General features: G+C 40.2%; 1 protein-coding gene across 1 annotated transcript; it reads right to left on the reverse strand.

Moving 5' to 3' along the window:
* Positions 1–5,472: 5,472 nt before the first annotated feature.
* Positions 5,473–7,936, reverse strand: LOC115320437. The gene has a single exon (XM_040215262.1). The coding sequence runs from the start codon at positions 7,933–7,935 to the stop codon at positions 5,473–5,475; it is 2,463 nt and encodes an 820-aa protein (XP_040071196.1). The 5' UTR covers position 7,936.
* Between the last annotated feature and the right edge of the window lie 5,004 nt (positions 7,937–12,940).

Consider the following 12,940-nt stretch of genomic DNA (forward strand, 5'->3'; position numbering starts at 1 on the left):
CAGTTTAAAAGACGGTTTAAGTGAAAATCTTTGTGTCTTGAATGTTAACGCCAGAAGTTTAGTAAACAAGTTCCCCGATTTTCTGTCACTAATTTCTTCCCACTCTGCTCACATTATTGGAGTCACTGAAACATGGTTACATGATGGCATATACGACACCGAAATTACACCCTCTGGTTTCTGCGTGGTTAGAGGTGATAGAAAGTACGGGCGTGGCGGTGGCGTCGCACTCTTTTTAAAGTCCAATATTAAATTTTCAGTTATACAGGGTCCTCCCCAGATTGAATCAGTGTGGTGCAAACTTAATGTGGATAATATATCTTTAGTTGTTGGCGTTGTCTACCGCCCTCCCGGCTCTCCCATTGATCAGTTACATGCTTTATGTGACTTTATGTACGAGCATAACCTGTCTTCTTCCAATTTAATATTAATGGGTGATTTCAATTTACCTGGCATCCAGTGGTCGTCTTTGTCGCTATCTGGTCCTGACGTTCAAATATCTAGAGAGTTAGTGAACTTTTCTTTGTCATTTGGTTTAAAACAGATTGTTCAGGAGAGCACGAGAGAGTCGTCAGTTTTAGATTTGGTATTTCTTAGTATACCTCTTCTAGAAAACCATTTTGAATGTGAAGTCGTTGACGGTATATCAGATCACAGGGCAGTCTTTGTTTCTGTTGCTTATCCTGTCCCTAAAACACGTTTTGTTTACCACACTTTTCCTGATTTTAACCGTGCCGATGATGTGTCCATAAATGACTCATTAAGCTATTCCTTTGAAGTGTTTGAACAACTTAGTATCTCCAGTGACGTGAATGTACTCATTACATTTTTTGAAGACTTGGTTAAATCGTGTATCCAGCGATTTGTGCCACTCAAAACTAAAAAAAGTAACATTGTCAAACCTTGGATAACAAGAGAATTATTACATTTATCGCGACGGGTCGGCAGACTGCGGAGTGGAAAACGTTGCGCTGACCCAGTAAAGTCTGCTCAGTTTATTCAAGCTAAGGAGGAACTCCGACTAAAAACTAATTCCGCGAAGGACTTCTATTTCCGTGTTACCTTACAAAACTTAATAAAATGCAACCCTCGAAAATTCTGGAAATCTATTTTACCAGGCAGCACAATTTCAAACTCGTTTATAATTAACGACGTAACTACTATGGACGCGCTGACAATCGCTACAGTGTTTAATACGTACTTTCAGTCAGTATTTACAGTTGATAATTTCGAAGTTCCTCCTTTTACTCATGTTTCGCAGTCTGCGGTTGACGACATAGATGTGAACGTTCGGGGCGTACTAAACCTGATTTTGAAGTTAGACACTAAAAAAAGTCCTGGTCCTGATGACATTCCTAATTCATTTATTGTCAGGTACTCCCAATGGTGCAGTCGGTATCTCACGGTTATTTTTCAGAAATCACTGTCAACGGCCACAGTTCCTTCATCATGGAAACTCGCAAAAATTATTCCCGTATACAAATCTGGCAACTCACAATCACTGTCAAACTATAGACCAATTTCTATAACGTCACATTCATGCAAATTATTGGAACATATAGTCTACAGGCATGTAATAGAGTTTCTCGATACTAACAATATTTTATGCGATTTCCAACATGGTTTTCGACGCGGTTATAGTACTATGACACAACTAACAGAGTTTGTTCATGATATCGGTCTGTCTCTTGACATCGGTAACCAAGTTGATGCGATATTTATACATTTGTCAAAGGCTTTCGACACCGTTCCTCATTCTAAACTCCTACACAAGCTTAACCTAATTCTAAATAATCATCACCTTGTGAACTGGATATCCAGTTTTCTTTCCCAACGGTCTCAGTTTGTCTACTTTAACTCATCCAAGTCTAGTACAGTTGACGTATCATCAGGTGTTCCACAAGGGTCAGTTCTTGGACCGCTACTTTTCTTGTTATATATCAATGATTTGCCACGCTGTATTTCCACTAAGGTCCGACTTTACGCTGATGACTGCGTACTATATCATGTGATAAACTCCTCAGATGACCATATAACTCTTAACAATTCTTTCGTGAATTTTTGTACGTGGTGTAAAACCTGGCAAATGAACCTGAACTTTAGTAAAACGGTTTTTATGACCTTTTCTAGGCGTTCATCACCTTCTGTGTTTAATTATTCATTTGACGGGTTATGCCTAGAAAGAGTTTTTGAATATAAATATCTTGGCCTCCTTTTCACGCCTGATTTATCTTGGTCTAAGCACATTGATACGACATGTAACAAATCTCTTAAAAGACTTGGATACCTGCGGCGTACCTTACGTGTGGCACCACAAGATACTAAGCTTTTAACTTTTAAAACTTTGATTCGCCCAATCCTCGAATATGGTTCTATTATTTGGTTTCCCTACAAAGAGTCCGATATAAAAAAGGTCGAATCAGTACAAAAGAAATCGGTACGTTTTATTTGTCGTCGGTATGACAGAAACTTTTCTCCTTCTTCTAATCTTTCCGTGTTAGGCCTAAGACTTCTTTCTGAGCGTCGTGGTATCGAGCGCCTAAAGTCTCTGTATTTCATGGTTAACTCATCACGTTTTGACTCGTTACATAACTACATAAAGTTTCTCGAGCCAACTGCAACTAGGAGCCACCATGAATTAAACATTTTACCTTTTCATCCTCGTACTGATATGTTTAAATACAGTTTTTTTCCTCACACCATTGAACGCTGGAATTTATTACCAGGAAACATCCGATCACTACAACCAGATGAATTTCTGTGTGCCGTTGACAGTGGTCCACAGTGATGTCCGGACCGTCTGTGTTTACCTCCCACTCCTGCCATAGCCCCAGTGGGGCTGCAGTATGTATAAATAAAAAAATAAATAAATAAATAAAATAAAATAAAATAGTTTTCGGTCCATCGATGATATTTGTCTAATAGGCGACTTTAACATTGACACGCTTAAACCCTCCAAGTCTGTTGTTTGTGATTATCTTAACCTATTGGCGCTCTTTGGTATTGAAAATTTAATTCTTGCTCCTACCCGAGAAGAACTTTTAGAAGATCATCTTGTGGTGTCATGCCTTGATCATATTAATGTACGCGTACCGGATATAATTGCGAAATCAGCAGTAATAGAGCAAAAACTTTCTGACCACTACTTCGTGGCATGTCAACTTATGCCACAACTCAATGTTAAATCACCAAAAAAGACAACAAAAATAATTGAAATAATTGATCGAACGAAGTCTGATAACTTGGTTAGGCGAACGATTGGAACATTTTGTTATCTACTGACAAGATTGACGACGTTTACAGAAGTTTTAAAGATCAATTTTGTGCATTTAGGGTACAAGCAACAAAGGTCATTCCTGTGAGGAGACGTCGGAACGAACACGACTGGCTAACTGGTGACATTCTACTAGAAATTAGGTATAAAGATGCCCTTTGGGCACGATGCCGACGTTCTCCAAATAATTCTCAGTTGAAGACAGAATTTCGCAGTACACAAAATCGTTTAAACGCGCTGATACGTTCGGCAAAAAGAAAATATTTTCGAGATAAATTTTTTAAAGCAAGGTCAAATATAGCACATACTTGGTGTTTGGTTAATCCGCTACGAGGCAAGGGGATTAATAGGTCAATTGATCGCACACTCGAGAAAACATTCGGTCACGATACAACGCAACTGGCTGAGGATTTTAATAAATTCTTCGCTAAATTCTCCGGAATAGCCCGAGATGATGCTCTGTTTTCAGCAGGTACTCTAGACTCAAATGTTTCCTCGGCTTTCCTTCCCCCGACGACGGAGCTTGATGTCAAAACTACGCTTTTCAGTTTCAAAGCAAACAAGTGTCCTGGTATAGATGGCATCAGTGCAGAAGACCTGCAGAGAAATTATGATGCTATAAAACACGTGCTCCTTTATATGTTAAATGGTTTCATTTCTCGTGGAAAAATCTCAGATGATTTAAAGAGTGCCTTAGTAAAGCCTTTGTTCAAAGGTGGGGAGCGTAAAAAAATTAACAATTACCGCCCAATTTCAATCTTACCTTGTATAATGCAAATTTTGGAAAACCATATCCTCAATACTATGACGTCGTACCTTGATAGCTTTGATATCCTATCGTCTAGACAGTATGGGTTCGTCAGTGGCCGGGGGACCCAGCCACTTCTGGAAGATTTCGCTGATGAACTCCATCTTGCTTTTGAAAGGCATCAAGTCGCGTGTGCACTTTTTATTGACGTGGCGAAAGCATTTGACACGGTCAACCATAGCATTCTACTTAAAAAATTGCATAAATCTGGATTCCGCGGCCCATTCCTTTCTCTGCTTCAGAACTTTTTGAGCGGCCGTACACAAGTAGTTTCTATAAACAATAGCCGAAGCTCCAAAGTAAATTTAAAAGCTGGAGTCCCTCAGGGGTCTATTTTGTAGCCTCTTCTTTTCAACGTGTTTGTCAATGATATGTCCAACGCCGTCTCCACATGTAAACTATTCCAATACGCTGACGACACGGTACTTCTCTCGCTCCATCTTGATTATGTTCCAGCAATGACTCTACTCCAAAAAGACACGTGCTGCTTACTTGACTGGTTCAAAAGAAATTGTCTTGAGGTAAATATATCCAAAACTAAACTTGTCTGCTTTCATAATCCGCTAAGAAATATAACATTTGATCATCCACTTTACATGCATACTTCTGACTGTGCAGACGGCAACTGCTGCCCTGTGTCTTATGCAGATCAGGTTAAGTATTTAGGAATTGAGTTTGACAGTGCTTTGTCATGGAATTTTCATATGTCTTATATCTGTAAAAAACTGAGAAAAGTGCCATGCTTACTTTATAATACAAGATCATTAATTCCTAGATCAACCAAAAAGATGATAGCTCAAGCTTTAGCTTACACTGTTTTAAGGTATGGCATAACAATTGTCGGACATGGGTCTGTAACCATGTTGAATATACCTGAGACTGGGGTAGAAAAACATAAAAGTCGAAGAAACAGAACGGGACAGGACGACGTCTCAAACTCAGCTACCAGGTTTATTCAGTCCTCCTCCTTATATAGTCCACCTAACCAGTTCAACCGCCAAACCCTCCAGACAGTCACTACCAACACAAAGGGACAACCTCTAAACAGTCCAAACGCCAAACCCTGTAATTCCAAACTAGCGCTATGGACGGCCTTCATGCCGATTCACAAAGATAATTCAGCAATCTCCCCCAAAATATAACAAAAGGACCATTACCTCTTCCAAAGTAACAAAGATCCACAAACACATACAAAAAAAAAAAAAAAAACTTTTTTTTTTTTTTTACTTAAATTGTTTTCCTTTCCTCCTCGACGAAAGGATGACACGCACTTAACGTAAAACGGTGCAAAGTTGAACAGTACAGCTTTCCCTCTGTCCACCCCCCAAAAAAAAAAGGAAAAAAGAAAAAAAATATATATATATACATATATATATATACATAAATATAACTATATTTTTAAAAAACTTTTGGAATTTTTACCGAACTGTAGCGACGCCTGGCTTATGCAATTACCTAAAGACTTTATTCGCACCGTCTCCCTTACTAGCCTTTTTGTATCATTCCTCTCCTTGTGAATGATTTCTGTCTCCGACCAAATAGCAGTGCAGTTGTTACATTCGTTGACATGTTTTGCGATTTCTGAGTTCGGTGCATTGTTCTTCACGTTTCTTTTGTGTTCACTTAATCTGTCGTTGATGCATCGTGATGTTTGTCCTACATACTTAAACCCGCATTCCAGTGGTATCTCATACACCACACCATTCTCGCAATCTACCGATTTTTCTCGATGGTTCTTTCTGCAATTGTTCGCACCTGTCTGAAATGGCGTCAATCTACTCAGTTTAAAATCTGAGCTGAAGACCGTGTCTACTCCAAACTTTTTCGCACAAGCCTTCAAGTTGTGCGAAATTTCATGAAAATAGGGGATCACGGCGAATCCAGTCCTTTTACCCTGTTCCTTTTCTCTCCTTCCTTTAATAACTATTTCTAACTGCCGTTTGATAAAACTGTCTTTATACCCTACATTGATCAACCTTTTGCATTGTCTTTTAACCGAATCCGTGATGAAATGAACACACGATCTGTCCAGCGCGTTTCTGACCAACGACTTTACAACCCCAGCTTTTACGGTCTTGGAATGACAGCTAATCCTTGGCAACACCGGTTTAGAACTTTCTTTTCCGTATTCCCAACATACCCCTTGATTTACATGTATACGTAAGTCCAGGAACTCTAGGACCCCTCTTTCTGGTTTTTCCGTAGTAAACTTCAATTCCGGAGCCGCTGACCTTATCTCGCGTTCCAGACTGCCCGTTAGATCATTTGTTACCGTGCAAATTATGATGTCGTCTACATATCTTCTTACTAACGCCATACCAGGGGACTTCTCCTTTAGTCTGTTATGCACTACTCGATCCAAGGAGTTTAAGTACACTTCCGCCAAAATCGGTGCGACCGACGAACCTATACAAACCCCGTCTTTTTGAACATACTTCCTTCCTTCGTACTCGATTACCGTCGACTTCAGGTAAACCTCAAGGATCGTTAGGAAACTCTCTACGGATATACCTGAACCTGCTTGGAACTTTACGAGATTCAACTCCAATGCCTCTCTCACTCTCTGCATCAACCGAGTCTTTTCTAGCGAGTAATAAAGGTCCTTAATATCCATGGACACAACAGAACATTGCTGTCCATGAAATTTTTCCAACATGTCAATCAGTTCATTTGAATTTTTTAGAGACAAAGAATTATCTAGGCATGCATACATCAACCCTCGCTGGAGAAACTTTGAAACTACTTTCTGCCAGGTTCCGTTCTCGTTGATGACCGCACGAAGAGGCATTTCAGGCTTATGGTCCTTGAGAAAGAACTTGATACTTAATGTCGATTTTGTAGCACTCGTGATACTTTTTGCTACATTCTTAAAGTCGTCTTCATTCAGGATTGCACAAATGTTCCCTCTCAACTTTCCTACATTGCCCGCCCACTCAGAAAACAAAGATTCCATTGCAACTTCTGTTTTTTTCTTGAATACTGCCATTGGCAAGACGGCAAACTTTCCAGACTTATCCGTTTCCAATAGTTTTAGGGACTTCGTTTCTAACTCCTTCTTAACCGCGTTAACTTCTCTGAAATTTCTTTTGTCCTTCGGGTACGCCTCTCCCATGACTTTCTCCATCCTACTAATAGCGTGATCTATAAAAGCGACCTTTTCTTCCGGGACGACCTTTCTGGCCACAGTGTGAATGGTAGACAACACGTCAAGTCTCGAGGGTTTTACATCTAAACAACACTTCGGTCCCTTAGCTAACACTTCCTCCGTCTCGCGTGTTAACGCTTCCCCACATGGATTGATAGGAGACTGTCGAGACTTAGGCCATGCATCAATCCCAAACCACGTTTTTTGCGGCCCATTATTAACAATTTTTGAGTTTTTTAGACTGTCCAAAACATGTCTGCGCTTCACATACCATAGTCGGTCGAACAGGGTTATTTTGCTGCTGGTCCATTGATGGTACTCCCGGTGGTACTTGAAATCATCTCCCAGGAGAAGAGTCCAAAGTCTGTCGCAGGCTCCTTTGATGTCCTGGATCCTTTTGCTGGCTCCGTCCCGGTAGGCCTTGATGATCTTTTTCTTGGCGTACCAAGGAACACTGGTTGACGACAGATGCTTGAAGTTTTCCGGGTCCACGAACTTTTTTCGAAGACAGATGCCGAAGAATGCCACATCCGCTTCCAGCTCGGCCAAACGACGGCCCAGCTTGTCCAAAACCGTAATAGCTTGGAGGATTAACGTGTTGGGTGGAGGTGCGAATGTTGAACCATAAGAAAAGGCGACTAAGCCTGCCTCTGGGATGATCAGAGATACAATAGTAAGGGTGCAGGCGAGCTGGTGGATGTTAACCATGTTGAATATACCTGAGACTGGGGTAGAAAAACATAAAAGTCGAAGAAACAGAACGGGACAGGACGACGTCTCAAACTCAGCTACCAGGTTTATTCAGTCCTCCTCCTTATATAGTCCACCTAACCAGTTCAACCGCCAAACCCTCCAGACAGTCACTACCAACACAAAGGGACAACCTCTAAACAGTCCAAACGCCAAACCCTGTAATTCCAAACTAGCGCTATGGACGGCCTTCATGCCGATTCACAAAGATAATTCAGCAATCTCCCCCAAAATATAACAAAAGGACCATTACCTCTTCCAAAGTAACAAAGATCCACAAACACATACAAAAAAAAAAAAAAAAAAAAAACTTTTTTTTTTTTTTTTACTTAAATTGTTTTCCTTTCCTCCTCGACGAAAGGATGACACGCACTTAACGTAAAACGGTGCAAAGTTGAACAGTACAGCTTTCCCTCTGTCCACCCCCCAAAAAAAAAAGGAAACGGATAAGTCTGGAAAGTTTGCCGTCTTGCCAATGGCAGTATTCAAGAAAAAAACAGAAGTTGCAATGGAATCTTTGTTTTCTGAGTGGGCGGGCAATGTAGGAAAGTTGAGAGGGAACATTTGTGCAATCCTGAATGAAGACGACTTTAAGAATGTAGCAAAAAGTATCACGAGTGCTACAAAATCGACATTAAGTATCAAGTTCTTTCTCAAGGACCATAAGCCTGAAATGCCTCTTCGTGCGGTCATCAACGAGAACGGAACCTGGCAGAAAGTAGTTTCAAAGTTTCTCCAGCGAGGGTTGATGTATGCATGCCTAGATAATTCTTTGTCTCTAAAAAATTCAAATGAACTGATTGACATGTTGGAAAAATTTCATGGACAGCAATGTTCTGTTGTGTCCATGGATATTAAGGACCTTTATTACTCGCTAGAAAAGACTCGGTTGATGCAGAGAGTGAGAGAGGCATTGGAGTTGAATCTCGTAAAGTTCCAAGCAGGTTCAGGTATATCCGTAGAGAGTTTCCTAACGATCCTTGAGGTTTACCTGAAGTCGACGGTAATCGAGTACGAAGGAAGGAAGTATGTTCAAAAAGACGGGGTTTGTATAGGTTCGTCGGTCGCACCGATTTTGGCGGAAGTGTACTTAAACTCCTTGGATCGAGTAGTGCATAACAGACTAAAGGAGAAGTCCCCTGGTATGGCGTTAGTAAGAAGATATGTAGACGACATCATAATTTGCACGGTAACAAATGATCTAACGGGCAGTCTGGAACGCGAGATAAGGTCAGCGGCTCCGGAATTGAAGTTTACTACGGAAAAACCAGAAAGAGGGGTCCTAGAGTTCCTGGACTTACGTATACATGTAAATCAAGGGGTATGTTGGGAATACGGAAAAGAAAGTTCTAAACCGGTGTTGCCAAGGATTAGCTGTCATTCCAAGACCGTAAAAGCTGGGGTTGTAAAGTCGTTGGTCAGAAACGCGCTGGACAGATCGTGTGTTCATTTCATCACGGATTCGGTTAAAAGACAATGCAAAAGGTTGATCAATGTAGGGTATAAAGACAGTTTTATCAAACGGCAGTTAGAAATAGTTATTAAAGGAAGGAGAGAAAAGGAACAGGGTAAAAGGACTGGATTCGCCGTGATCCCCTATTTTCATGAAATTTCGCACAACTTGAAGGCTTGTGCGAAAAAGTTTGGAGTAGACACGGTCTTCAGCTCAGATTTTAAACTGAGTAGATTGACGCCATTTCAGACAGGTGCGAACAATTGCAGAAAGAACCATCGAGAAAAATCGGTAGATTGCGAGAATGGTGTGGTGTATGAGATACCACTGGAATGCGGGTTTAAGTATGTAGGACAAACATCACGATGCATCAACGACAGATTAAGTGAACACAAAAGAAACGTGAAGAACAATGCACCGAACTCAGAAATCGCAAAACATGTCAACGAATGTAACAACTGCACTGCTATTTGGTCGGAGACAGAAATCATTCACAAGGAGAGGAATGATACAAAAAGGCTAGTAAGGGAGACGGTGCGAATAAAGTCTTTAGGTAATTGCATAAGCCAGGCGTCGCTACAGTTCGGTAAAAATTCCAAAAGTTTTTTAAAAATATAGTTATATTTATGTATATATATATATGTATATATATATATTTTTTTTCTTTTTTCCTTTTTTTTTTGGGGGGTGGACAGAGGGAAAGCTGTACTGTTCAACTTTGCACCGTTTTACGTTAAGTGCGTGTCATCCTTTCGTCGAGGAGGAAAGGAAAACAATTTAAGTAAAAAAAAAAAAAAAAAAAAGTTTTTTTTTTTTTTTTTGTATGTGTTTGTGGATCTTTGTTACTTTGGAAGAGGTAATGGTCCTTTTGTTATATTTTGGGGGAGATTGCTGAATTATCTTTGTGAATCGGCATGAAGGCCGTCCATAGCGCTAGTTTGGAATTACAGGGTTTGGCGTTTGGACTGTTTAGAGGTTGTCCCTTTGTGTTGGTAGTGACTGTCTGGAGGGTTTGGCGGTTGAACTGGTTAGGTGGACTATATAAGGAGGAGGACTGAATAAACCTGGTAGCTGAGTTTGAGACGTCGTCCTGTCCCGTTCTGTTTCTTCGACTTTTATGTTTTTCTACCCCAGTCTCAGGTATATTCAACATGGTTAACATCCACCAGCTCGCCTGCACCCTTACTATTGTATCTATGGGTCTGTAATATGGTGCCAAAAAGTTGATTCAGTTTTGAAAGGAATGTTTAAGAGTATTGCCTATGGTCCATCGGCAGAAACCGAAGAAGAAAAACTAAAAGCTTTAGGTTTGCCGGCCGCTCTTCAATGCCTTATTGATTAAGACTGTTGTACTGAAATATTTTTGGAACGATGACTATAAAGAACCCAATATAGTATCTAGATCACTTCGCCGGACCGAACGTTACAAAGTGCCTTCTATCACCACGAATTATGAAAAAAGAGTTCGCAATTACTATGTACCTTCAATCTTCAATGACCTGCCGGAAAACATATATGGTGTGGACTCTCTAAAAAAACTCAAACAAGTGCTCCAAGACTTCAATGGAACAACATAACTATGCGTGAGTGTGTGCGCGTGTGTGTGTGTGTGTGTTTTTTACATGATTATTTATTGCATCACAGTGTATTTATTGATACTATGTGCGTGGCATTTTTCATCATATTTTTTGCATTACTGTGCAGATGCTGCATGGTGAGCTTGACACTGATTGTGTTTGGGGGATATTGTGATTATGACCAGTAGGGTGCTGTCCCACAAGCCTTTACTGGCTTTGACAGACCCGTGCCTCAACTTGAGAAATTACCCGCACAAATAAATATATTATTATTGTTATTATTATTATTATTTCAAGACTACTCTTAAAAATTCCTCTAAAAACAACAAGGCAAAATGCGTCCTTCTGCAACAGGCGTCTACTCAACCTCCACGATCCTGTGTCCAGACTTGGGCATACTTATAATTTTTCTTTTTCTGAAACACTCGACATATTTAACAATAACACGCTGCAGTTTGTAAAAACGTTAAAGGCCATCACTTATATTTGAACTGTATGCACTAACTTGCGGCGTTCACGCCGAAATTCCCCACTTTGAATGCATTTTTTTTTCTTTCTTTCTAGCAATTGGTGGTGGCGGTAGTACCATTAAGCTTATCGTGTGTTGTGACTCTGTGTTTACTTTTTATAATTTTTAAGTGTATTTTTCTAGGGCTTGTCCGTTGTGTGTGTTGTCCGTACTATTGCTTTATGCCCTGTTCTGCCTTACATGTTAACACAGTGCAACTGTACCAAGACCGCAAGGTTATTCCTGGGCTCGAATAAAAACATTGATTATTATTATTATTATTATAATTATTATTATTATTATTATTATTAATAGTAATATTTTTTATTATTATTATTATTATTATTATTTGTATCTCGATTTATGTGCCCGTTCTATACAAATTTTTACTCTTATTATTATCATAGTTATTATTATCATGATAATCGTCTTTTGAATTTTTTATGGGCCTCATCATACAAGCCCTCTGCAGGCTTTGATATGCCCGTATCTAGTACTTGAATTCCAATTTGTGCGAAATAAATATATTATTAATATTATTATTATTATCATAGTGCATCGAGCATTCGGTGCATCAAATTTCAATAAAATTTTGATGTTCATTGTCCAAAATGGCAGAACAAAACAATGCCCAATGTTTTCTCTCAAATACGAACCCAATTCACCTGCCCTTTAAAGAACAGCATTCGCTTTTTTATATAACCATTTCCGATTACATTACCTTTCTTTGGATTAAATATATTTCCCCTTATTCGTTCTCTTTCCTGCACAGGCGGTCAGATACACATCCCAGATATGCTGCTTTGATGAACTCAATTTGCAGTAGGGCCTCCATGGGACAAGCTGAAAACCGACAACTCAGAAGTTCCTTTCCGAATGTGTAGGCAACTGGCTTACTTTTAATATCACGTGTCTTCAAAGCACATTTACGAAGGTGAACACAAAATACTGCTGAGGAGCACAGTGTCAACGATCACTACCGCTGGCAAGGATCGAAGCTGGGAAGATCTTCACAAGCTAGCGTATACTTGACGCCCTACTTGCAGCGCGGTGCACCTGCAATGGGGCACTACGCTGTAAAACATCAGAAAAAACTGTCGGCCCTGGGCTATGTGACCGGCCGTGCAGTCTACACCACCTGGAAAAACTTGAGGGGCAAAAAATGCAAGGCCCGATCGACAACAGGAAATAAGTTGGCTACAGTTTGCTCGCACAAGAAGACTAGGTATGCTCTCGAAATGAAACTCGTTATAGGAGGGCTTTTTTTCTTCTGGTGTAAATCCTGTAGAAGTTAACTATGTTGTTCACTAATTGGTCACGCCCAACCAGCGCCGACGTGCTACATATCTCATAGGGGAACTACTCGCCAAAAAGGAGACTTCCGACTTCCACGCCTGTGAAAATGAACATACGAGGGAGCTCATC

Source organism: Ixodes scapularis, unplaced genomic scaffold (assembly GCF_016920785.2).
Source record: "Ixodes scapularis isolate PalLabHiFi unplaced genomic scaffold, ASM1692078v2 PGA_scaffold46__3_contigs__length_2488377, whole genome shotgun sequence".
Taxonomy (NCBI): Eukaryota; Metazoa; Arthropoda; class Arachnida; order Ixodida; family Ixodidae; genus Ixodes; species Ixodes scapularis.